The sequence below is a fragment of the Salmo salar genome, chromosome 02 (assembly GCF_965601325.2).
Source record: "Salmo salar chromosome 02, fSalSal1, whole genome shotgun sequence".
NCBI classification, from domain to species: Eukaryota; Metazoa; Chordata; class Actinopteri; order Salmoniformes; family Salmonidae; genus Salmo; species Salmo salar.
Window position 1 is genome coordinate 24368290 of NC_138292.1, and position 26906 is coordinate 24395195.

Consider the following 26906-nt stretch of genomic DNA (forward strand, 5'->3'; position numbering starts at 1 on the left):
AGGAAGGAAGTCAGAAGGGAGGTTACGGTTGGAACGGCAGTCAACGGCTCTACAAAAAGGCACATTTTACCTGTTTACAAACTAAAGTTTTGTGTTGGGGTCAAAAAAATCTACAAAGAATAAAGGTAAACCGTCAATCAGAAAGGAAGAGTGTCTCTGGACAACTGTCAGCGTATAAAAAGGAGCATTTTGAAGAAAGCGAAAATAAAAACTTTACGCGTTTTCTTAAGGGGCCTGCAGATCCGACAGCGACACCATGGCTGAATGTGGTTGGGATGAGGAGATGTCAGAGAGTCCATCCTTCCTTCAGGAGGACCTGACCTGTCCGGTCTGTAAAGATCTTTACCGGGGGCCCGTTCTTCTTTCTTGCAGCCACAGCTTCTGCAAGGAGTGTTTGGAGCAATGCTGGAAGGGGCCGGAGCAGAAGTGTCCCGTGTGCAGGAAGAGCTGTGACGGCGAGCAACCAATATCCAACCGGGCGCTGATGGCCGCTACCGAGTCCTTTCAGAAGGAGAAGCGCTGGCGGGGACCGAACGCAATCAGTAAAGTGCCTCTTTGTAACCTGCATCGTTTGGCGTTTCAACTTTACTGCGTAAAGGACGAGGAGCCCGTGTGTGTCGACTGTGTCCCTCTTCATCGGGCTCATGAGCTGCTGCCACTGAACGAGGGGGCGCCGTTGTGTCAGGTGAGAGTGAGGAGATTCGATTATCTGGGAAGGGTTTCCAGGTGAGAGGAGTTTGTTTGGGTGAAAAGTAGTTGCATTCGTTTTGGAACCCGTTTGCCTCCCTGGCTTGAGCCAGATGCCCGCTCTGGCCGACGGCGAAGTCGGCTCAAAACAAAAGTGGCACGCGGAGTATTAATATAATGCAGTGTTTTGACATGCAAAGTGATTGATTTAGATTTTTTTTTTTTTTACATTTATCTGCTTCGCAATGATAACTGTGTTTCTAAACGAGGCACCATGCTGCCTTGTTGACATGACCAAGCGCTGCAGATTACTGTTCAGTTGAGAAGGGCACTCCTCCCTCACCGCTTTTGCACTTTATAGATGGTTTGAAGTCAGATACAAATATGATTCCTGGCCATGGACTTGTGTCTGAACTGCTGTGTCTAGCGAAAAAGTTGGATCATGTTATACTTTGAGGCTTTAAGTGTTCTTACACTGATTTTGAACATTCAAAGCAACTAGAAAACGTCCATAGCAGACCTTTTCTTCTTCCATATTTTATTGGCGGACTACATCCAAAAGGGGTATTGTCACCACCTACTGGGTGGGGTAGAACTGAGATAAAAGAAATGTACTACTAATACAAAATAAAACGCACAAAAAACACACAAAAAAGTCAATGTACTCCTTCACTTAGTCAAATGTACTCAGATCCCGACACAGGTTCTGGGGCCTGAGAGGGGGAGAATTCCAGACATTCCCTGCAATGTTTCAGATGTGAAATCCTGGAGTTCTAAGAACATTAGCTGCTTTCACAATGATTTCCAGTTTCTTAGATTTTTTAAAAATTGTTTTGTTTGTCCTGTACAAATAATCACCTGCGTCAGATGCAATGAACGCAACAAAATCTAAATTCTTCACGATTAGTGTTTCTGGATCTTTCAACTGACTGACATCCACAGACTTTTGGGCATCCACTGCCATAGCTTCATCATCTCTACTCGCTGCGTCAACAATTTTCACAGACTGCAAAGGAGACCTTCACAACAGCCCTGATCCTTCCTACTTCAACCTCTTCCATCCTAACAGGGCACTCAGGGAACTCTGGAATGTGATTCCCATCACAATGGCAACATTGTGCGTCCTCAGACTCTTCAACAATGATATTCTGTTTGCAAACACTTGACACATGGCCAAACTTTTTACATTTATGACATTGAAGTTGCTTTTGTACATAAACTCGCACCACATATCTCATATCCCAGCTTTACATGGGTTGGGAGAAATTCTTCATCAAACGTCAATAACACAAAGGCTTTCCTCCTTTCCATTCACAGTGCGGGTTAAGCAACGTGAATCAACTATTCCTGGCATGTTAATCTTAAACCATGAAGCCTCAATATCCATAGAGATGCCAGATATGACACCTTTTATTGGTGACTTACTCCGATAATCATTGCATTCCACTAAATGTGTCGATAATTTGTGCATTATCCATTTGTTCTTTTGACACACATGAAATCGACATCATACCACTCCTGGTCTCTCTGACTCCACTTCTCCCAATGCATCCTTTGCCATCTTTGTGACCACAAATGGGTTTCCTCAAAAAACATCCTTGCTCACGAATCGCGGTCCAACAACAAATGAGGCATTATCATACTGAGGCTTATCTTGATTTACAACTTTAGCCCTTTTTTACCTCCATTCTTAGAAATGTCAGTATTCCAATCATTTCATCTATCTTCACTCACACCAACAGAATCAAGCATTGCTTCTGGTTCTGCCATTGCTCTCCCTCCCCAAGTTAGTGATTACAACAATAAAACTTTCCCGGCAGGCATTGTTGTCACCTTAGCTTGCTACATAACTTCTGAGTGATAGGAACCACGAGCACCACCACCAATCAGCCAACACCATTGTGGACACACGCATCGTTACTATGACAACTAGCGTAGCCATGTCAGACTGCTGTCTGAACACGCATCTGATTTGGTCACTTGTAACTTGCTGTTCGGACAGTCAGTGTTCCTAAACAGATTTGAGCATTAAGGCCTGCAGTGTGAACAAGGCTTTATTGTCCCTTAGTCAACACCCAATAGCTTAGGACCTGAAACAAATACTGCAAATAAGTTGCTGTATGTTTTTTATTATCTGGTAGTCAATAGATCACAAACTATTATGCATATTAATTTTTGTTTTATGTGTTCTATTGCAGGAAGAACTGGCCATTAAAGTCAACATATTGGAGGAGAAAGTGGAGACCTTCAAGAGAATGAAAAAGAAATACTCAAACACAGTTGATTTCATGAAGGTACTATAATACTGTCTCTGCTTGACCTGCTGACATCTACACTGTAGGGCCTATCCATGACCATGACTAATGCACACCTGTCAATGTCATGTGGATAGATCTTGGTGACGGTTTTGTGTAAGATAATGATATTTGTTAGACCTCTTTGATGCCCTCACTAGTTCTGTCTAGACGTGTGTAGCCTATCCAGAGCCCAACAGTTTGATGTTCATCATTGTTCTGTAATGTGATATGTGAACCAACCTATTTGACTGGTTACGAGTAGGGACAGACTGAGATTCCTTGACCCACCAGAAAGAATTGGAAGTAACAAAATAGTTGACTGTAGATCAAACCTAGGGCCTGGAGTCCTGACAAGGAAAAAGTCCAAGAAAGCCTCTAGAGGATTCTATAATTACAGCCTATAGATGAGTAATGTTGTGTGAGATATAAATGACGAGAGCTATGTCAGTATCATTACAAAATGTCACTCTTCCTCCAACCTCTCTCGTACCCAGAGCCAGGCCGAGCAGGCAGAGAAGCAGATCAAGGCAGAGTTTGAGAGGCTCCGTCAGGTGCTGTGTGCAGAGGAGGCTGCCAGGCTGAAGGCCCTGGCAGACGAGGAGGAGGACAAGAGATCCAGAATGGAGGAAAGGATCAGCTCCTTGACCAGTGACATTGCTGCCCTCACTAAGCTGGTCCAAACCGTAAAGAGGGAGATGGGGGCGGAGGATTTAACCTTCTTGCAGGTAAGCAGGAGGGGTCTCCCTCGGGGGGGGGGGGGGGGGTTGTGGGTCGCCCTCTCTCATCCTAACTCTACATTGTCACTATGCATGACAGTGAGACCTTTTTGAATGCATGCATTTGTCAATCGTATTCACAATGAACTAATGGATTCAATTGTGTTGTTTTTCAGAACTTCCAAGCCTTAAAGAAAAAGTAAGTACAGTAACATCCTATCAGTTGCCCAACAGTTTGTGTACCCTCCCTCTAATATGGTCATCATCTAGGATGTCATGTTTTCACAGAGCCCAGTGGCCTCGTGAAGACCCCCAGAATCCCTCAGATGCTCTCCTGAACATGGCTAAGCACGTGGGCTCTCTGGGCTACAGCATTTGGAAGAGCATGCAGGCTCACGTCACATGCCGTGAGTACATGTACTGAAGGTTTAGGTTAGGGTTTTAACTTGCTACATAAGTTATGACACACAATAAAATGGGTGTGGATGGCTATATAACGTGTAATGGGGTCAATGTTGTGAATGAAGGAGGAAACACTTTGAGCAACAGTTACGCTTCAGTCATAATGTTTTGTAACACGTCTCCCTCTCTCTCTCCAGTCCCAGTGGTGATGGACCCTAACACGGCCTCTCCCTGGCTTTCCATGTCCCCAGACCTGGCCAGCGTACGGGACAGCCCAGAGCGCCAGTCCCTCCCGGACAACCCTGAGCGCTTCGACCCCTGTGTCTTTGTCCTTGGAGCTGAGGGCTTCCGCTCCGGCAAGCACCGCTGGGAGGTCCATGTGGGAGACAACCCGAAGTGGATCCTGGGAATCTGTAATGAGTCTGTGGCTCGCAAGAGGAAGTTCACCGTGTCCACAGACAGGGGCGTGTGGACCATCGGGCTGAGCAAAGGGGTGTACAACGCGCTGACGGGCAAACGCACAGTGCTGGTCGTGGAGAGTCGGCCAGAGCGGGTCCGGGTCAAGCTAAACATGGATAAGGGGGAGGTGTCATTTTGGGATGCAGGCAACGGTGGGAAGCACCTGTGCACCTTCACACATGAGTTTACAGAGAGAGTGTTCCCCATATTTGGTCCTGGGCTCCACACCACCCCGATGGAGGTTAACCCGGCCAAGGTGACCATTCATACTGTGTGACAGGCCAGTGTGACAGTCACTACAGCTTGCTAAGTGTCTGGTTCAATAGCCGATGGGCAGTAGTAGTACTCGCTTGGATAGAGGTCACATGTTATGGTCAGAAGGTAGCCTAAGATGTGCACTTGAATAGATGGTGTGGTTGTATTCTAGTAATTTTACTGTGGCTATAGGTTTGCTTTGAGGTTTGGATCAAGGCTTTTTGTGTGGTCACAATCATCTTTGAAAATGTGCCATAGCAGTATTCCTATGCTTTCCATAGGATGTACAGTATGCAGGCATTTATTACATGAGGGATTTTTTTTACACTGATTTTCTTTAACTGGTATGTTTAGATAGATTTTCTAGGACTAGAGGGGATCCAGTGGTAAGAACGTATTTTCTGTCAAATTTAGCTACGTTCTGAGATTTATTGGTATGTTTGCTGATTTAATTATGTATCGGTATGGAATTATATGAACAAAAAAAATCAAATGTTATGTCACATGCGCCGAATACAACTGGTGTAGACTTTACCGTGAAATGCTTGCTTACCAGCCCTACCCAACAATGCAGAGTTTAAAAATCAAAATAAAATAGTAACACGAGGAATAAAATACACAAGAATGGAGCTATATACAGAGAGTACCAGATCAATGGGTACGAGGTATTTGAGGTCGATATGTATATGTACACGTCTTCCCTGTGGCTCAGTTGGTAGAGCATGGTGTTTGCAACGCCAGCATGGTGTGTGCAACACCAGGGTTGTGGGTTCGATTCCCACGGGGGGCCAGTACCAAAAAAAATGCATGAGAAATGAAATGTATGAAAATGTATGCATTCACTACTGTAAGTCGCTCTGGATAAGAGCGTCTGCTAAATTACTGAAATGTACATGAAGGCAAGGTAAAGGGACTGGGCATCAGGATATATAAGAGTAAAATAAAGAACAGAGCAGCAACAGTCAATGAGTGTAAAAGTGTGTGTGGAAGTGTCAATGTAGTGTGTTTGTGTGAAAATATATATATATACATAAATATACAGTGCATTCGGAAAGTATTCAGACCCCTTTTTCCACAATTAGTTATGCTACAGCCTTATTCCAAAATCTATTAAATCATTTTTCCCCCCCTCAATCTACACAATACCCCATAATGACAAAGCAAAAACAGGTCTGTAGAAAGTTTTGAAAAATGTATTACAAATTAAAAAACTATCACATTTACATAAGTATTCAGACCCTTTAGTCAGTACTTTGTTGAAGCACGTTTGGCAGCGATTTCAGCCTCGAGTCTCCTTTCATATGATGCTACAAGCTTGTATTTGGGGAGTTTCTCCCCTTCTTCTCTGCAGATCCTCCCAAGCTCTGGCAGGTTGAATGGGGAGCCGTCGCTGCACAGCTATTTTCAGGTCTCTCCAGAGATGTTCGATCGGGTTCAAGTCCAGGCTCTGGCTTGGCCACTCAAGGACATTGAGACTTGTCCTGAAGCCACTCCTGCGTTGTCTTGGCTGTGTGCTTAGGGTCGTTGTCCCAGTCTGAGGTCCTGAACGCTCTGGAGCAGGTTTTCATTAAGAATCTCTCTGTACTTTGCTCCGTTCATCTTTCCCTCGTACCTGGATAGTCGCCCAGTCCCTTCCGCTGAAAAACATCCCCACAGAATGATGATGCTGCCACCCCCATGCTTCACCGTAGGGATGGTGCCAGGTTTTCTCCAGATGGGACACTTGGCATTCAGGCCAAACAGTTCAATCTTAGTTTCATCAGACCAGAGAATGTTGTTTCTCATGGTTTAAGAGTCCTTTAGGTGCCTTTTGGCAAACTCCAAGCAGGCTGTCATGTGCCTTTTACTGAGGAGTGGCTTTTGTCTGGCCACTCTACCATAAAGGCCTGATCGGTGGAGTGCTGCGCAGATGGTTGTTCTTCTGTAAGGTTCTCCCAACTCTGGAGCTCTGTCAGAGTGACCATCGGGTTCTTGGTCACCACCCTAACCAAGGCCCTTCTCCCCCGATTGCTCAGTTTGGCCGGGTGGCCAGCTCTAGGATAAGTCTTGTTGGTTCCAAACTTCTTCCATTTAAGAATGATAGAGGCCACTGTGTTCTTGGGCACCTTCAATGCTGCAGAAATATGTTGGTACCCTTCCCCAGATGTGTGCCTCGACACAGTCCTTTCTCGGAGCTCTACGGACTGTTACTTCGACCTCATGGCTTGGTTTTTGCTCTGACATGCACTGTCAACTGTGGGACCTTATATAGACAGATATAGACAGGTGTGTGCCTTTCCAAATGATGTCCAATCAATTCAATTTACCACATGTGGACTCCAATCAAGTTGTAGAAACATCTCAAGGACGATCAATGGAAACAGGATGCACCTGAACTCAATTTTGAGTCTCATAGCAAAGGGTCTGAAGACTGATGTAAATAAGGTATTTCTGTTTAAAAAAAATGTATACATTTGCAAAAATAAAGAAAACGTTTTGCTTTGTCCTGATGGGGTATCGTGTGTAAATTGATGAGGATATTAAAAAAAATATATATATATATACACTGCTCAAAAAAATAAAGGGAACACTTAAACAACACATCCTAGATCTGAATGAAAGAAATAATCTTATTAAATACTTTTTTCTTTACATAGTTGAATGTGCTGACAACAAAATCACACAAAAATAATCAATGGAAATCCAATTTATCAACCCATGGAGGTCTGAATTTGGAGTCACACTCAAAATTAAAGTGGAAAACCACATTACAGGCTGATCCAACTTTGATGTAATGTCCTTAAAACAAGTCAAAATGAGGCTCAGTAGTGTGTGTGGCCTCCACGTCCCTGTATGGCCTCCCTACAACGCCTGGGCATGCTCCTGATGAGGTAGCGGATGGTCTCCTGAGGGATCTCCTCTCAGACCTGGACTAAAGCATCTGCCAACTCCTGGACAGTCTGTGGTGCAACGTGGCGTTGGTGGATGGAGCGAGACATGATGTCCCAGATGTGCTCAATTGGATTCAGGTCTGGGGAACGGGCGGGCCAGTCCATAGCATCAATGCCTTCCTCTTGCAGGAACTGCTGACACACTCCAGCCACATGAGGTCTAGCATTGTCTTGCATTAGGAGGAACCCAGGGCCAACCGCACCAGCATATGGTCTCACAAGGGGTCTGAGGATCTCATCTCGGTACCTAATGGCAGTCAGGCTACCTCTGGCGAGCACATGGAGGGCTGTGCGGGCCCCCAAAGAAATGCCACCCCACACCATGACTGACCCACCGCCAAACCGGTCATGCTGGAGAATGTTGCAGGCAGCAGAACGTTCTCCACGGCGTCTCCAGACTCTGTCACGTCTGTCACGTGCTCAGTGTGAACCTGCTTTCATCTGTGAAGAGCACAGGGCGCCAATGGCGAATTTGCCAATCTTGGTGTTCTCTGGCAAATGCCAAACGTCCTGCACGGTGTTGGGCTGTTAGCACAACCCCCACCTGTGGACGTCGGGCCCTCATACCACCCTCATGGAGTCTGTTTCTGACCGTTTGAGCAGACACATGCACATTTGTGGCCTGCTGGAGGTCATTTTGCAGGGCTCTGGCAGTGCTCCTCCTGCTCCTCCTTGCACAAAGGCGGAGGTAGCGGTCCTGCTGCTGGGTTGTTGCCCTCCTACGGCCTCCTCCACGTCTCCTGATGTACTGGCCTGTCTCCTGGTAGCGCCTCCATGCTCTGGACACTACGCTGACAGACACAGCAAACCTTCTTGCCACAGCTCGCATTGATGTGCCATCCTGGATGAGCTGCACTACCTGAGCCACTTGTGTGGGTTGTAGACTCCGTCTCATGCTACCACTAGAGTGAAAGCACCGCCAGCATTCAAAAGTGACCAAAACATCAGCCAGGAAGCATAGGAACTGAGAAGTGGTCTGTGGTCTTCACCTGCAGAACCACTCCTTTATTGGGGGTGTCTTGCTAATTGCCTATAATTTCCACCTGTTGTCTATTCCATTTCCACAACAGCATGTGAAATGTATTGTCAGTCAGTGTTGCTTCCTAAGTGGACAGTTTGATTTCACAGAAGTGTGATTGACTTGGAGTTACATTGTGTTGTTTAAGTGTTCCCTTTATTTCTTTGAGCAGTATATATATATATATATATATATATATTATATATATATATATATATATTATAGAATAAGGCTGTAATGTAACAAAATGTGGTCTTGTGTGTGCGTGTAGGGTCAGTGCAAGATGGAGTCAGTGCAGGTAGTTCGGGTACCATTATTTTACAAATTAGTCTATGCCAAACTGTCTTAGTCTTTGTATAAGCCTATTCTATATGATGCTTTATTTGCTCATCTAATGTCAAAATTTTTAAAAAATCTAGTAAGGCATATGATTGCATATTCTTTTGACAGTGTTGTATGATATTTTAGTGACATGATGTAATGTTTCAATGAAAAATCTGTGACAATTAGATCATATGACATGAAATAATGCATTGATAATTTCTTACTTTTCATTTTCTTAGGTTTGAGTGAATGCCGAAGTGTTTTGCTCTCAATCAAATTGATTGTATTTGTTATTAATTTATTATATATATTTTTCAAAAACACTATGGGAAAGTAGAGTTTGTCTTTTTATGTTATTTTATTTTTTTAACTATAAAGCTGTTGAATCAGTCAAGCTTTTTCTCTGGGAGATGTTCAGACACTATTCAATGTTTGTTAAACCAGTAATCTGTTTGAATAAGTTGTTTGTGTTGATACTGATTTTGTAAAATAATGACGAATAAATGGATGGAGTGCTTTGAAGTCTACATACACCAGATTCACCACCAATGCACTTGTCAGATGATGCACAGCAGCTATAGCTATGGTAATAAAGGTTTAACTGGTAGACACTACATCTGATTAGACATCCGAACTACACTTTGCCTTACACCGTTTCACCGTTTCTAGTTGTCAATATTCATACTTTTTCGGGTGATTTTCTCTGAGGATGCAATTACCAAACATTGCCACTGGAGGGCAATGCTGAGGTTTACAATTTTAGTGATGGAGTGATGACGAGTGGCCTTTTGAGGTTGCGGTGGCCAGGGCAGAATAGCGCAGAAGGTGTTGAATTTTGAGGCAGTGAAGAAAGTACAGGAGGGGTCAATGGTGAGGATCCCTGTGAGTAGTAGTAATGGATTTACACTCCAGTCCAATTGGTGGCGGTAAAGCACCATGTTATTGCCAACCGTCATTTAAAAACAGAAGAAGAAAATTGTGGATGCGTTGGCTGAGGCGTCATAGATGAGAGTAACGGGAAGTGGGCATATTCTGTTTTTTGTATATCTGTCAGTGGAGGCTGCTGAGGGGAGGACGGCTCATAATAATGGCTGGAATGGAGTCAATGGCGTGGTATCAAGCACATCAAACACGTGGTTTTCTATGTAGTGGAAGCCATTCTATTGACTCCATTCCAGCCATTATCTTGAGCCATCCTCCCCTCAGCAGCCTCCACTGATACCTATGGAACAGAAGGAGCATGCTCTGCGACTCAACAACATAGTTGATTGATTGGCATGTGGATCTTCGAATCATGACGCCAATCAAGGGTGTTATCTGTGGGGTGGTGCTCGAAGTAAAAGCCAAGAGTATATGGTAAGAATTGGATCAAGTGGTTGGTGTGCACTGACTAACCAACATGGTGGATGGAGTGAGGAAGCCCACTCCATCCATTCTACTGTTTCCTGATGAAGAGTCTCCCTTCTCAAGTGTATTTGGGTTTTATGAGATTCCCTGTGAGAGCCTTCATGCCCAAACCTATGCAGGGTAATAAATGCAAACTATTTGGTCATGTGTCAAGTGTATGTAGACGGGAGGGGTATCATATGCCAGCTGAGCCTAAATGTGGCTATTGTGAACGCACCTGAATTTATGAAGTGTCCTGTTAGTGTGAAGGAGACGGAGGTGGCAAGAATAAGGGCTGTCCAGCAAGTCTCCTATCCGGAGTCGGTGAGAAGAGTGGAAGAAAGGAGTGAAGTTGATGGTAGTAGGAGTAGAGACACCAGATAATATTCCTTGTCAACAATCCTGACATGTTGCATTTTAAAAATCTTTGAGGGGTCCAACCCTTTTCCCCAATTTTCTACTAAAATGACTTACCCAAATCTAACTGCCTGTAGCTCAGGACCTGAAGTAAGGATATGCATATTCTTGATACCATTTGAAAGGAAACACTTTGAAGTTTGTAGAAATGTGAAATTAATGTAGGAGAATATAACACATTAGATCTGGTAAAAGATAATGCAAAGAAAAAAAATGTTGTGCCATCATCTTTGAAATGCAAGAGAAAGGCCATAATGTATTATTCCAGCCCAGGCACAATTTAGATTTTGGCCACTGGATGGCAGCAGTGTATGTGCAAAGTTTTGGACTAATCCAATGAACCATTGAATATCTATTCAAAATGTTGTATCAAGACTGCCCAAATGTGCCTAATTGGTTTATTAATATGTTTTCAAGTTCATAATTGTGCACTCTCCTCAACCAATAGCATGGTATTATTTCATGCGTTTTGTTTCAACAGTAGGTGGCGGCAATACACCAATAGGTGTAGTCTGCAATAAAACCTTAAAAAAGAAGAAGCAGCGAATACAATGGAATATTTTTTGTTTTTATACCCTGTACAGTAGGTGGCAGAATAGGTGTAGTGTGCCATAAAACTTTAGATAAAGAAGAGGAGCATTTTGTGTGGGAGGCTGCCATGTACAAAAACAACAAACATTAAGTAACATTGTACGCTGGCTAGTGTGCTAAGGTGTAACAGCATAATTTAGGCAAATTTATGAAGATGTGTCTGAAGCTGCGACAGATATATTTCATTAGTATTATGATTTAGCTAACCATCATTGAATAGATGCCAGCGCTTTTGCATCTGGAAATAGGTTGCTCGCTAACTGGCTAGCAGCAATCCAGTAAACGCGAGCCCCTGCGCAGGGTGATCTGTGTCCTTTGATTCAGGACGCAGGGGACTGGAGTCCAGTGCTGGAGTCCGACGATCCTCTTTGGTAGCCGCTGCTGGCTAACGTTAGCTACCTCACAAGCAGTTTTGCGTTGTGTCGCTCATAACTCACTGACAATGTAGAATATCATAGGGACGGAGACACGGGATCTGGTGAGTATTACGAATGCATGGGAAGGCTAAGCTAACGGTCCTCTGCTACTGTGGTATTTATTTAACTAGGTAACGTTAACGTTATCTCTTTCAAGATAGCTAGCGTAGCGGAATTTGCTGTTAACGTTCAATACTCGCTTGCTAGCTGGTTATAACTAACTAGATACTAGCAACGTACACCGTTTGTATTTAGCTATTCTGTTTACGTTAGCCAACTAATGACATTACGTTAGCTAGCCTTAGCAATAACCGTTAATGTTAGCTAGCTAGTTATGGTTTGTCTGCGGTTAGCTAGCATTGTTTTGATAGTGGCTAGCTACTAGTAACGTTAGCTAACTGCTCGCTCACGGTTTCCTGGCATTTAGCTATAAGTTATATGCGTTTATCTTTCTTTAAAATGATTTGCTAAACGTGGTTCAATTGAGATGTTTGCTAACTAGTAAGCTAGAAACAGAGCAGCATCCATAGACAGAATAACTGTGATGATGATTAGCTATGAATATCTATATTGAAAATGTCTTAATGTTTTGACAAGTGTAACAAGAAACTATTTGTACATGTCTGAAATTCAAATGAATGAGATTCTGTCATATTGGCAGAAGCTGAATCTTCTACAATGTGCGGGGGACACGTTGTCAGTTTACAACATCACAGCTGGCTCTGACTGTTGTCACTTTACAAAATGTGAATCATTAATTTACTTTTCTTAGAGACAGAAATAATTGGAAAAGTAATAACACTAGTCTCATATGAAAAACACATTCCTTAAGTTGTCATTGTGCCATCGACATAAATGAAAGAATATGTTCTCTGCCTGCCAGCGCAGATTTCTTTACCCTGTTTGGTTACTTCTGTATGTGACTGCAAAATGTATGTATTTAGTTTGATTGGAAGTTATTGCCTAATGCCTATCTTGCAGAGTTTTATATTTTTGACTCTAAATATGGTGCTGTAACCAGAATGCAACACATATAGGCAAAACTGGAGCTTATTTCATCCTATGTTGAAATGTAACTTCTTTGTAAAATATTTTTTGCATATGTAGTCCGTCACTGAAGTTGCATTGCTTGTTTGAACCATTTCTAGGTTCCCGGCTTGTGAGCGAGGTAATCGGACAACCCCATCTTCTTCACCTCCTCCACCTATTCCAGGTGGGGGAGAGGATGGCCTCCCTCCTCCATGTCCCCCTGCTGGGGTTGCTGCTGGTGGCTGTGGCCCCTGGGTGTTGGGCAGGAGACTGTAAGGGCCACAGACAGGTGCTCAGGGGCCCCCCAGGGTACGTCACAGACGGGCCAGGGAACTACTCTGTAAACGGGAACTGCGAGTGGCTCATCAAAGGTGAGTGAGATGGTGGTAGGAAAACTGAGTGCTGTGAGGACAGTGTGTGTTGATAGATTAGTTGTCTTAGTTGATTGTCAGTTTGATGTGAATACATGGGTCTCAAGATATGCCAAGGAAAATCCTGTATAGAGCAAATTAAGTGAACTCTAAATTATATCAGACTGATCTTTCTTACCTGTATTCTCTCCAAGCCCCCAGCAGCAATTACCGTATCGTCCTGAACTTTACCTTCATGGAGACAGAATGCACATATGATTACCTGTTCGTCTATGATGGAGACTCCTACCAGAACCCTCTACTGGCCAGTCTGAGTGGCACCACCCTGCCGCAGCCCATAGAAGCCAAGTCTGGCAAGGTAACCGCATCATTATCTATGGAAGGCGGAACTAGACATGTTCTGAAATGTAGGATATCAACCTCAGACTGCTGGGGATTTGGGTGGGGAAACTTCATACCACCATTAAATGGATGGATTTATTGACGGGTTTCCATGGCCCCAATTTGATTTCAGCACACAATTCAGTGTGACAGCTGGACTTTTCTGACTCGATGGGCTGGAATGATTACAATATCATGGGAAAAATGTAATCCAGTTGTTCATTGCCCCCTTCACATCCTTTCTCTCTTCTCTCCTCCCTCCAGATGCTGCTCCACCTCTTCAGTGATGCCAACTACAACCTCCTGGGCTTCAATGCCACCTACTCGTTCTCTGTGTGCCCTGGGGCCTGCGGAGGTCACGGGCGCTGTGACACGGCCTCGTCCCTGTGCCAGTGCCATCTGGGCTGGGGAGGAGCCGACTGCAGCACCCCTCTATGTCCCCAGGCCTGCATCCTGCACGGCACCTGTGACAAGGTAAGAAGGGGAAGGGAGACTTTATTATCCACATTGGAAACTGCAGTCTTTAGACAACATACAGGCAACGTATTGGTTTATTACAGTGCAATAAAACAAAGGTTGGTATCAGTTAGGCGTGGATTGAAAGTGGACAGCCAACTGAGATGCTGGAGACAGCTAGCTGAGGGAACCTATGTACAAGGCTGCCTAAGAAGTTAATAATTAAGCAGGGTATGCATTTGAGTTCAAACACATAAGGGGAAACCAGTGCTGCAACATAAATAAGGGTTGAATGACCCTCCTTTCCTTTACATGTTGTAATATCGTTGATTGCTGATTTCTGTCAAACTTTCTCCTCTCTCTTTCTTTCTCCTTTCTCTTCCTCTCAGAGAGGAGAGCGTTGTCTCTGCAGCTCAGACTTCCTGGGCCAGAGCTGTCAGCTGGGTCTCCGTGATGACAGTGGGGCGGGGCAGTGGTGGCAGGTGAGTGGGGGCGACCCCTACACGCCCCCCCGGACCGGCTCGGCTGGGGTCTACCTGTCCTCCACTGGAGCCATGTACCTGTTTGGAGGTGAGAGATGGAACACTGAACAACTGTTTGTTTATTTATTTTTATATAGTGGTGGATCCCATTGTACATAAAACAAGTATTATACATGCCCATTGTATACAAATAATGTGTACCATTCTAATTCAGGTGTTGTTAGTTAGCAGGGTGTTGCTAGTCAGGATGTTAGGATTGATTTGTTTTCACTTTATGTGCTGATTCATTGTCTAACTGGACCTGATATCGACCCAGTCAGGAGTTTTGTTGGGCTTGGTTAACATTAACCCAGTTTAGATGAGGCGAGCACATGGCTTCACAGAAGACCTTGTTGCTGTTGGACAACTGGCTCTGCATAGTAATCAATGTGGGTTTCAATGTATGTCATGATGTAATGGGTTAACTGGTTCTGTATGGTTGGGGCTGTTTGATATTTCAGGGTTTGACTTGAACCGAGCTTTGGGGGACCTGGTTAAATACAACTTCAGCTTGAACCAATGGGAGAACAGATTTTATGGACACTCCCCAGTAAGTGCCTGCCCGCATGCCAGAAATGTAATCTTAATAAAATATGTCAAAGACTGTTCTCTTTAGTTATTCTTACCTGTGTTTATCTTATGCTTTGATATTTTATTCAAGATCCCAGCAAAAATCGGCTTTTCATTTATCTGACTTTCATTAAACTACATGTCCAGCCCTTATATAGCCTCACAATAAAGTGTTTTACCATTTTCTTTTCAAGACAACCAGGGCTACAAGTAGAACACAAAACAATTTGACATAAACAGTTACATTCATGAGTTTTATTGACACATGTCCATAAACAAATAAGGTCAGCCAAAGCAAAAACCTGATAAATGAATTGATATGAATGCTGTAAGTACTGAAATTGTCAGTGACACCTGTTTGGAGTTTGTGACAGCAACTACAGTATGTGAGCTTATTACTGTATTATAGACACTATGTCCTGGGATTCACTATGATCTTCTATGTTAAAGAACCCCTTATGTTTTAATGACTCTTTTGTAGCTTGTGAGCGTCATAGAGCAAAATATGTTACATGTGCGTGTTCATGTGACTCTCAGCTTTTAATAGTTTGTAGCTCAAACCGTTTGGACTCTACAGACGTTTTTGTATAAAAGACCCGGCCCCGGGCCCCTTTGGGTTACGCCTTGTCTCACAAACACCACTCTAGCTTCGCCCCCGTTAATCACACAGACTAAAAGGGGTTAGTTCAAAATGCACCGGCGATGCGATGGCACTCATTGGACTAAACCAATGCTCCTAAAAATCTCACTTTCCCTCCCTCTCCTGTTAACCCATTTCTACAACTCTCTCTATCTTACTGCCTCACTTTCACCCCTCCCTCCCTCCCTTTTCTTTCTTCTTGTTCCCACTTCCGCTCATCCTTCCCTTCCTCCTGCCCACCCTATCCCAACTGCCATCTCTCTTCTCATCACCTCCCTCTTCCTCTCTCCCTTCTTTCTTTCCCCCCTCCGTCTGTCAGGCGGCTCGTCACTCCCACACGGCAGTAGAGTGGATGGGGAACATGGTGATCTTCGGAGGAGAGCTCGCGAGCGGCGCTTTAGCCAGCGACGTCTGGATGTACCGCCCAATCCAGGATGACTGGCAGCAGCTCGGACAATCCCATTCGCCCGGGGCACCGAGAGTGGCCAACCATGCAGCAGCTGTAGTGGACAACTATCTCTACATATTTGGAGGTAAATAACTTATTGAAATGCAATGTTGTTAACTGAATTTGTAGAATACTTCTTGCAGAATATGTTTCTAAACACTTCTACATTAATGTCGATGCTACCATGATTATGGATAATCCTGAATTAATGGTGAATAATGATGAGTGTGAAAGTTAGAGGAGTAAATGCTAACCTCCCCTGTTATTGTAATGGTAAGATGTTAGCATGTCTTTGGGGGTATGTCACGAGAATTTTCAATCCCAATGATTATAACTAACAATTATTTACGCTTTGACCAATCCCCGAGGTTTGTAAGACCCTGGGTTTAATAATAATTAGGCAAAGACTCAGATTCTGCAAAAGGTTGGTTCTTTATTCACGAGGACGTTCTAAAGTCAAAAATACAAAGACCTGTCATTTTATAACTTCCACCCCCACCTACTTCCCCGCACATACACACACACAAACTGTAGGTGGGCTGTATCTCTCCCCACAGTCCACATTTCTCGTATATCACTACCAAGCTGGCAGTTCCATACCGTTCCCTCCCTTCCGAGATTAGAGGGACCTTGACAGTGTCTCTTTCCTGTCGTAAGTTTTTCAAAGTTCCAACCAGGTCAGGTCATGTATAGTTTAATTGTCCTCTGTGTTTTCTTAGTCACACACACATTTCTCTCCCTTACTTGTCTCGACCAAACCTTATTGGACTTAAGTTTATCACTCTAATTCATTTTACTTTACGTAGTCTAATAATTACGTTAGTCTAATTATTCATTATACATGTTACATAATCTAATAATTACGTTTCAGGGGGGAATTACTTAGTCATTACCTTCAACATATATATTCCATTATCACTAAGCTTCTGTAACTATTAGGGTGAAATACTTTAGTCATTACTCTTAATGTCATTCAGATTTTCTTATTACTTTAAACATATAAATTCCCTTATCAGGGTATGATATTTGCGTCTGTAACTTTTTATTTTACGCTGTACTGTTAGATTTCAGATTCCAAAAAGCAAGTCCTGCAGGCTCTAGTTTTGTCTTCACTTGATTATTGTCCAGTCATGTGGTCAAGTGCTGCAAAGAAAGACATAGTTAAACTGCAGCTGGCCCAGAACAGAGTGCCACGTCTTGCTCTTCATTGTAATCAGAGAGATAATATACAGTGCATTCGGAAAGTATTCAGACCCCTTGACTTTTTCCACATTTTGTTACCTTACAGCCTTATTGTAAAATTGATTAACTAAAAAATGTTCCTCATCAATCTACACACCCCGTAATGACAAAGTGAAACCAGATTTTGAGACATTTTTGCTAATATATTAAAAACGGATACCTTCTTGACATAAGTATTCAGACCTTTTGCTAGTAGACTTGAAATTGAGCTCAGCTGCACCCTGTTTCCATTGATCATCCTTGAGATGTTTCTACAACTTGATTGGAGTCCACCTGTGGTATATTCAATTGATTGGCCATGATTAGGGCTCCCAAGTGGCGTGGCGGTCTAAGGCGCTGCATCTCAGTGCTAGAGGCGTCACTACAGACACCCTGGTTCGAATCCAGGCTGTATCACAACCGGCCGTGATTGGGAACCCATAGGGCGGCGCACAATTGTCCCAGCGTTGTCCGGGTTTGGCTGGTGTAGGCTGTCATTGTAAATAAGAATTTGTTTTAAAATGTCTTGCCTAGTTAAATTTAAAAAAAAATTATATATATATATATATATATATATATATATATATATATATATATATATATATATATATATATATATATATATATATATATATATATATATATATATATATATATATATATATATATATATATATTGGAAAGGTACACACCTGTCTATATAAGGTCCCACAGTTGACAGTCCATGTCAGAGCGAAAACCAAGCCATGAGGTCGAAGGAATTGTCTGTAGAGCTCCGAGACAGGATTGTGCAGAGGCACAGATCTGGGGAAGGGTACCAAAATATGTAAACAGCATTGAAGGTCCCCAAGAACAGAGTGGCCTCCATCATTCTTAAATGGAAGAAGTTTGGCACCACCAAGACTCTTCCTAGAGCTGGCCACTCGGTCAAACTGAGCAATCGGGGGAGAAGGGCCTTGGTCAGGGAGGTATAATAAACCAATAACCCGATGGTCACTCTGACAGAGTTCCTCTGTGGAGATGGGAGAACTTTCCAGAAGGACAACCATCTCTGCAGCACTCCACTAATCAGGCCTTTATGGTAGAGTGGCCAGAATGAAGCCATTCCTCAGTAAAAAGCACATGACAGCCCGCTTGGAGTTTGCCTAGGCACCTAAAGACTCTCAGACCATGAGAAACAACATTCTCTGGCCTGAATGCCAAGTGTCACATCTGGAAGAAACCTGTCACCATCCCAACGGTGAAGCATGGTGGTGGCAGCATCATGTTGTGGGGATGTTTTCCAGCGGCAGGGACTGGGTGACTAGTCAGGATCGAGGGAAAGATGAACAGAGCAAAGTACAAAGAGATCCTTGATGAAAACCTGCTCCAGAGTGCTCAGGACCTCAGACTGGGGTAAAGGTTCACCTTCCAGCAGGACAACAACCCAAAGCACACAGCCAAGATAACGCAGGAGTGGCTTCGGAACAAGTCTTTGAATGTCCTTGAATGTCCCAGCCAGAGCCTGGACTTGAACCCGATCGAACATCTCAGGACAGACCTGAAAATAGCTGTGCAGCGACGCTCCCCATTCAACCTGACAGAGCTTGAGAGGATCTGCAGAGAAGAATGGGAGAAACTCCCCAAATACAGGTGTGGCAAGCTTGTAGCGTCATACCCAAGAAAACTCGACACTGTAATCTCTGCCAAAGGTGCTTCAACAAAGTACTGACTAAAGGGTCTCAATACTTATGTAAATGTGATATTTCAGATTTAAATTTGTAATACATTTGCAAACCTTTCTAAAAACCTGGTTTTGCTTTGTCATTATGGGGTATTGTGTGTAGATTAATGAGGGGGGAAAAACGATTTAATCCATTTTAGAATAGGGCTGTAATGTAACAAAATGCAAAAAAGGTCAAGGGGTCTGAATACTTTCCGAATGCACTGTATGTCGTGTTTTGTGTGGACGCCCGGAAGAGTAGATCCTACTTTTGCAACAGCTAATGGGGATCCAAATAAAATACCACATTTTTTGCGATTCATTCAGGACTATGAGTAATCATGGTAGCATCCATGTTCATGTAGAAGTTTTTTTAAGAAACATTATATTCTTATTTACAATAAAGGTGACTCCAAAATGACACTACATTATTTACCATTCATTTAATTTGGGCGCACAATCTGAAACACAACCAAAACAAACAGCAAATGCATCCAACAAGTTTGTAGAGTCACAAGCTTGATGTAGTCATTGTGTACTAGGAATATGGGACCACTTACTAAACTTTTGACGTCTTTAATACACACATAAGGGTATTATGTACAAAAAGTGCTGTTCTATCTAAACAGTTCACCCAATATGGATTACAATACCCTCAAATTAAAGCTGACAGTCTGTACTTTAACCTCATAGTCCATTGTATCATTTGAAATCCAAAGTCCTGGAGTAAAGCACCCAAACAACAACAAATGTGTCACTGTCTCAATACTTCACTCTATCCTAAGATTGTGCCTATCCGTTGTGAATAAGTACTCTTGTAATCTTTCTCTCCTCCTCTCCCCTCTGCAGGTCGTACGGAAGAGGACATGTTCTCGTCATCTCTGTATCGGTTTGGTCTGCGGGGGTCTGGGGTGTGGGAAGCGGTGCAGCCCACTGGGGGGAAGCCCCCCGCCACAGCAGGCCACTCCATGGTGTTCCACCCCCCGTCCCGGGCCCTGCTGGTCTACGGGGGCCACAGGCCTACCACTGCCAGGTACAGTTGGAGGAGGGGGTTGTGGGACTGTGACGGTGATGTGTGTTTATTATCAAAGTTAAAGTACACACTGAGAGTACACATTGTGTCGTGTGTGTTTGATGCTATTTGGTAATGCAAGAACAGGTTCTCGCTAGGTTCTTGGCTTCTCCAAGTGTCAGTGTCCGTGTGATTCCCAGTAGTGTTTGGTATCTATTTGTGTCTCAGCAGGTGTCTGTGTTAACGTTGGACTGTTTCTATTGTCTCAAATCATTTGTCTCCTTCCTGTCTCTCTCTCCCCCCTCAGGTTCAGTGTACGTGTGAACTCCACGGATGTATTCCACGTGGACCGGAGGTTCTGGACCTCGTTCCGTTCCCGTTTCCCAGCCACAGGCCCCAGGGAGAGAGCCTTCCACTCAGCCACCGTCATCGGAAACTACATGGTGGTCTATGGTGAGGGGACATATGGTAGAGATGCTGATCACAGAGAATTTTGGATAGAGATGGAGACCTCTTGAATGGATTCATACAACTGTTTGCTGTCCAGCCCCTTTTCCCTCTAATATCGCTCTTATTCTCCCTATTCCCCCTCTCTCTCTCTCTCTCTCACACACACACACACACACACACACACACACACACACACACACACACACACACACACACACACTCAGGGGGGAATGTGCACATCCACTACCAGGAGGAGAAGTGTTATGATGAGGAAATCTTCTTCTACCACCTGGGGTGTCATCAGTGGGTGTTAGCTGGGGAGAGCCTCCAACACAGTGAGTCCCTACACACACACATTCTCACTCACTCATACACAGACATATTCATGTTGCTTTATGTTGAATCATCTCTCTCTCTCTTTCCGTACAGGAGGAGAGGCTGTGAGAGGGCGGTACTCCCATGTAGCTGCTGTGATGGAGGGCAGGGTGCTGCTGGTTGCCGGGGGTTACAGTGGTATTGCCCGTGGAGACCTGGTGGCGTACAAAGTTCCACTTTTTGTGAGCAGCGACCCAGGAGACCGGGTGAGTCAAGAAGTAAGGAGGGGGGATGGATGGAGACTTTATTAAGGAGTATTATTGCATGGTGGACAGGGGCGTATTGAAAGGGGGAGAGGTGGATGGTTGAAACTGCAATGCTCTCATCTCCTGAAGCATAATGTTTTTCAGTGATAAAGTTTTTTGCGGGTTGAAAGCAGGACTTGTAAACATTGTATTTCTTGTGCACAATTTTGGGGTAGTTCACAGTATAGTGTGGTACAGGGCTCTCCAACCCTGTTCCTTGAGAGCTACCCTCCTGTAGGTTTTCACTCCAACCCCAGTTGTAACTAACCTGATTCATTTTTATCAACCAGCAAATTATTAGTATCAGATCATTAGTATTAGGGTTAGAGCGAAAACCTACAGGACGGTAGCTCTTCAGGAACAAGGTTGGAGAGCCCTGCTGTGGTGTGTGTGTGTAATTGTTTGACTGTGTTTCTGTGTGTGTCAGGACGCTGTGTGTGCCGAGGCACCAGACGAGAGCATGTGTCTGAAGAACCCAGAATGCAGCTGGTGTGAGGGCCGCTGTCGGGAGTACCAACCCACCAACCCGGTAACACACCTATCCAACATCCTGCTTTTCCATCCCTTTTTCTCTATCTTCAACCCAAACCTCATCCATCTGTCCTCCCCATCCACCTTCTAACAACCTAACTTGACCATGGATAAAAACAATGTTTAACTGTCTCTCTCCAGTGTGGCAGCACAGGGTGCCTGGGCCTGGCTCGCTTCCTGTCTGACTGCCAGTCCTGCCTGGTGTTCAGTGGGGCTCCAGGTTCCCTGCCCCGCGCCCCCGGTGACTTCGGCTGGTGTGTCCAGAACGAGTCCTGCCTACCTGTGTCAGGTGAGATGCACAGAGGGAGGAGGGGAAATACAAATATCAAAAGCTAAAATGCATAGGAGAAAAAAGACATGAGGGACCATGCCTACTGCAGCCCTCATCCTCCACATACAACACCCATCTGCCAGTCACATTCTGTTAAAGGTCCCCAAAGCACACACATCCCTGGGTCGCTCCTCTTTTCAGTTCGCTGCGTTTCATCTCCATCTCTTCATTCAAAGAATCAATCATGGACGTTCTTACTTACAGTTGTGGCTGCTTCTTGTGATCTGTTGCTGTCTCTACCTTCTTGCCCTTTGTGCTGTTGTCTGTTCCCAATAATGTTTGTACCATGTTTTGTGCTGCTGCCATGTTGTGTTGCTACCATGCTGTGTTTTTATGTGTTGCTGCCATGTTGTTTTTATGCATTGCTACCATGCTATGTTGTCATTTTAGGTCTCTCTTTATGTAGTGTTGTGGTGTCTCTTGTCATGTGTGTTTTGTCCTATATTTGTTATTTATTTTTAATCCCAGCCCCTCTCCCCGCAGGGGACCATTTGCCTTCTGGTAGGCTGTCATTGTAAATAAGAATTTGTTCTCAACTGACTTGCCTAGTTAAATAAAGATGAAATGAAAAGTATTGTAAGATTGAGGTCTGGTACTGCGTGTGTTGTTTAATGAGCTCTCCCTCCCTCTCGGTATTGCAGATCAAAGTGCTTGCCGTGTGGACCAGATCTCAGGGGCGTACGGCTGGTGGGGGGAGCGCACCCGTTTCCTCACCTCCCTCCTTTCCTGTCGCACTGAGAACTATGTCCCGGGACTGCATCTGCTCACCTTCCAGCACCCCCGCAATGATTCCCAGCCTGACAAGGTACAGAGGCCCCGCCAAGTAGGGCTGCCAACATCGCAATACTACTATAACTGATTTTCCATGGCAAAAAGGAAAACACAAAGCAGACATAACTCTTTGGTCTTTTAAAAAACCTACTGTATGTAGATGATTGTGTGTTATAGCTTGGAAAATGAACTGAATTCTGGGTGACATCAGGCTGCTTGTTTCCAACATTAGGACTGTTTCCTCAGAACATTTACTCCGCTCCATGTTTTGTTTCATGCCACGATACCTCTGAGTATCAGTATACTGGTATTGTGACAACCCTACCGCCAAGTATTGTGGTCCTGTGTGGCTCGTGGGTTCGATTCCCTCACAAACACAACCAGTCATGATGTTTTCATCTGATTTGTCAAACAATCACTTCAAAGGGCTCCTTTTACTAGGCTACCCAGGCACATTCATCCACTCTCAACATAGTTCCAGCCTCCAAACAGTGCTGAATGGAAAGCGACATCTTTTACACAAAAAGTGTAATGACATTTGCCGATTATCATTAGGCAATAATTTCTGCATCCACTGCTGTCCTGGTGTCGGCCACTCAACTCTGGCTTGTCAAAATGTCAGTGTTCTCGTCGTACCACATCACATTGTGGAGTGTAGGCTAATACCACCCATTTATTTTCAAGTCCATTTGCAAATGTTTCATGCCTCTGACATGCGGTAATGAAAAATAATGGTGTAGTAGCCTACAGTTTTCTTGACATTTTGTTTGAATTATTATGATAGGCCTGTGTTTTACCGGTACGCATACCCCCACTTTATTTTGCTGGGACACCGTACCACCTTACTTTCTGGTATTACTGGTATTACCTCTACTTCTAGCTATACTGCGTCTCTAACGCCCCTCTAAGTACTTTCCCTCCTCCCACCCTGCTTAAGATACTGTGGGCTTCCCAAACTCTTATCTGACTGAATGTAGTGCTGCTGACTTCTGACATGTTGTACCTTGCTGTCTGTTGTAACACCTCCATCCAATCCCTCTTGAACCTCCACCCCTTCAGGTGTCCATCCTGCGCAGCACCTCCATCATCCTCAGCCCCACCACAGAGATGGACGTCACCCTGCAGTTCCGGGGCTTCATCCACCCCCTGTGGGGCGCCCCTCCACCTGCGCCCCCTCCCACCGAGACTGTTTCCATGTGGGCCCGGATACAAAGGCTACACTTTGAGGCCCGCATGGCTGCTGGACCCAACTCCCTGCAACTGGTGAGCGAGGGAGAGCGAGCGGGAGATGGGTGCTTACATTACACATTACACATTTTTTGAGAGATACGAGTAGATCCAGCCAGTAATTTGTTTTACTGAACTCTCTCACTCCCTCTTCCTCCTCCCCTCAGAAGGAGTTGGTAGGTCGTTGGGCAGCTCACCAGGAGAAGGAGACGAAGCTGCTGTCCCGTCCTGACATGGGTCGTCTGTTTCCCAACCTGACCCGAGGGAACCGCTACCTGGTCCAGGCTGAGGGATACCTCAACAACTCAGGCTCTGGACAGACTAGTGAGATGGCCTTGACCTGGAACAGAACCGCTCTGCCCGGCGGAAGTGTGAGTACCAGCTGACAATTACACATTTTATAAACAAAAGGTTTTCACAGTAATACTGAGGCTCAATACCCTTAACATCAATATCGAAGACGTTTGCTTCTCCCACTGCCTAGCTCTTTTTTTTGTTCTCATTTCTTTCTCTCTGTAGGAGATTTCCTTCCTGTTCTTGGAGCCATTCCGTTCTGGCTCTTGCTCGGGGTACCAGTCTTGCTTGGCGTGTCTGTCAGACCAGTCCTGTGGCTGGTGCCCATCTCTGGGCCGCTGTCTGTTCCGTGCGCTGCCTGACCTGGAGCCCTGCCCGGAGGACCAGGGGGGAGGGGAGCGCCACCTGCTGCTGGCCCCGCCACAATGCACCCTCTGTGAGGAGTACAGGGACTGCTCCGCCTGCACTCAGGTATTTAACATACAGAACACCTCACTGCCATTAGCTTCATAAAACAGATTTTTTATACTCCCCTTATAGATCTTGTAGACCTTTTGACTTTTATGATCTTTGGCCGACAGGACCCCTACTGTGAGTGGCAGATCAACTCCAGCAAGAAGGGTGACTACCAATGCAGCCGACGGGGAAGACTGGATGGATCCATTCGCGACCCAGAGGGGTGCCCTAAAGTCTGCAACCAGTGAGTACCCACTGTCAGGCACATCGTAATATAATGTTGCTTGGGGCAATTACTTCTAGGGTATGCATCTCTCTCTCACTCTCTCACTCTCTCTCACAGGAGGAGGACTTGTGGGGAGTGTCTGTCTAACTCCAGTCAGTGTGCGTGGTGTGAGTCGGCCCAGGCCTGCTTCTACTTCGCTGCCTACCTCACCAAGTATCCCTACGGAGAGTGCAGGGACTGGTATGACAGGTAAACCATTACAACCAATGAGCTGAACTCCTGTAGTCAGCAGTTTTAAAATGGAGGTTTAATCTTATTTCTCTTTCCTATTTGGAATCTATTATGTACCAACCGTTCAATAAACCTTTCTGTCTCCCTCTCCCTCCTTCCCCCAATCCTCTCTCCATCCCTTCCTCTATCCCTCTCTCCCCCACTCCAGTGTTCACTCAGTGCCCCAGTGTAAGCAGTGCTCAGCTCTGGTCACCTGTACAGACTGTCTCCAGACGTTTCAGTGCGGCTGGTGTGGAGACTACAACAACCCCACCATCGGCAGGTGTCTACGAGGAGACTGGGGAGGGATGGACGACCCCTCTGTGTATAACTGCAGTGTGGCTGTGGATGAAGTACGGGCTACCAGGTATGATGACCAGCAAACTACCACACTTCAAAATGCTTACTTACCCAGGTTTGACTTCAACTGAGGACAAGCCCACAAAACGGGCTGTGGTGAGGTAAAAACTAATTCTCTGAGCAGGTCCAGTGTAACTAATGCCTGCCTACACTGGATCTGCCTGTGAAGTTACCATGTCAATACCAGACCACCTCTCTGCATTAGGAGGTAATACTGAACCTTGTTATTCCTCCTCCCCCTCTAGTCCTGAGCCCCAGACCTTGGCCCCCCCGCGGCCCATGGAGATGGAGATGGAGCTGGAGCACCTGGAGGAGGGAGAGAGGGACCCAGTCTGGTCCTACCCCACCTGTCCCGATGTGGAGGAGTGCAGGCTGGGCCTCCACAGCTGCCACCCCTTCGCCACCTGCGTAAACACCCCCACCTCCTTTGAGTGCCACTGTGAGAGGGGCTACACCGGGGACGGCACCCTGCACTGCAACCAGACGTGAGAGAGGCTCACTCCCTGTCGCTCTTTCTTTTTCTCTCTCCCTCTCAATCATGACAAGCCCTTTTCCCTTCCACTAGCTTTTATAATGTCTCGTTCTCTGAATAACTCCATTCTCCTAAAGCTGACCTCTCTCTCTCTCTCTGCTCCAGTTGTTATAATGAGTGTCGTGAGGGCCAGTGCAGCGGCAGCCCGCGGTTCGAGTGTGAGTGTTCCCTGGGCTGGACATCTGACCCAGCCACCCTGGTGCTGAGCGGGGTGGAGTGTGACGTGGACTGTGGCTGTAACTTCCACAGCACCTGTATCACTGCCCCAGGCATCTGTGACCACTGCCAGGGTGAGACAGACATAAATATCAACCCATTCTAAGCCTTCCAAAAAAGGAACAATTTACAGAAACACCCCAAGATGACCAGAAAAACAACATATACAGTCGTGGCTAAACGTTTTGAGAATGATACAAATATACATTTCCACAAAGTCTGCTGCCTCAGTGTCTATAGATATTTTTGTCAGATGTTACTATGGAATACTGAAGTATAATTACAAGCATTTCATAAGTGTCAAAGGCTTTTATTGACAATTATATGAAGTTGATGCAAAGAGTCAATATTTGCAGTGTTGACCCTTCTTTTT

General features: G+C 44.9%; 2 protein-coding genes across 4 annotated transcripts in view; both read left to right on the forward strand.

Annotated features, from left to right (window-relative positions):
• Positions 1-4: 4 nt before the first annotated feature.
• On the forward strand, positions 5-9605 carry LOC106596675 (nuclear factor 7, brain). Its single transcript, XM_045712942.2, has 6 exons — positions 5-685; positions 2886-2981; positions 3479-3709; positions 3877-3899; positions 3989-4107; positions 4300-9605. The coding sequence occupies exons 1-6, from the start codon at positions 257-259 to the stop codon at positions 4836-4838; spliced, it is 1437 nt and encodes a 478-aa protein (XP_045568898.1). The 5' UTR covers positions 5-256; the 3' UTR covers positions 4839-9605.
• Positions 9606-11436: 1831 nt separating this feature from the next.
• Positions 11437-26906, forward strand: part of LOC106574911 (multiple epidermal growth factor-like domains protein 8) — a 37524-nt gene continuing 22054 nt past the window's right edge. The window contains exons 1-22 of one of the 3 annotated variants that reach the window (XM_082961212.1): positions 11437-11960; positions 13047-13298; positions 13493-13656; positions 13944-14153; positions 14525-14705; positions 15118-15206; positions 16186-16399; positions 20087-20270; positions 20557-20702; positions 20924-21034; positions 21129-21292; positions 21747-21848; positions 21992-22139; positions 22823-22986; positions 24012-24215; positions 24347-24550; positions 24699-24944; positions 25055-25173; positions 25273-25404; positions 25595-25792; positions 26031-26270; positions 26423-26607. In XM_082961212.1, the coding sequence (XP_082817338.1) occupies positions 13124-13298; positions 13493-13656; positions 13944-14153; positions 14525-14705; positions 15118-15206; positions 16186-16399; positions 20087-20270; positions 20557-20702; positions 20924-21034; positions 21129-21292; positions 21747-21848; positions 21992-22139; positions 22823-22986; positions 24012-24215; positions 24347-24550; positions 24699-24944; positions 25055-25173; positions 25273-25404; positions 25595-25792; positions 26031-26270; positions 26423-26607 (3580 nt within the window). In that variant the 5' untranslated portion in view covers positions 11437-11960; positions 13047-13123. Of the gene's footprint in view, positions 11961-12009; positions 12030-13046; positions 13299-13492; positions 13657-13943; positions 14154-14524; positions 14706-15117; positions 15207-16185; positions 16400-20086; positions 20271-20556; positions 20703-20923; positions 21035-21128; positions 21293-21746; positions 21849-21991; positions 22140-22822; positions 22987-24011; positions 24216-24346; positions 24551-24698; positions 24945-25054; positions 25174-25272; positions 25405-25594; positions 25793-26030; positions 26271-26422; positions 26608-26906 lie in introns of those variants that run through there. The other 2 variants (XM_045712924.2, XM_082961213.1) reach the window with 2 other exon arrangements.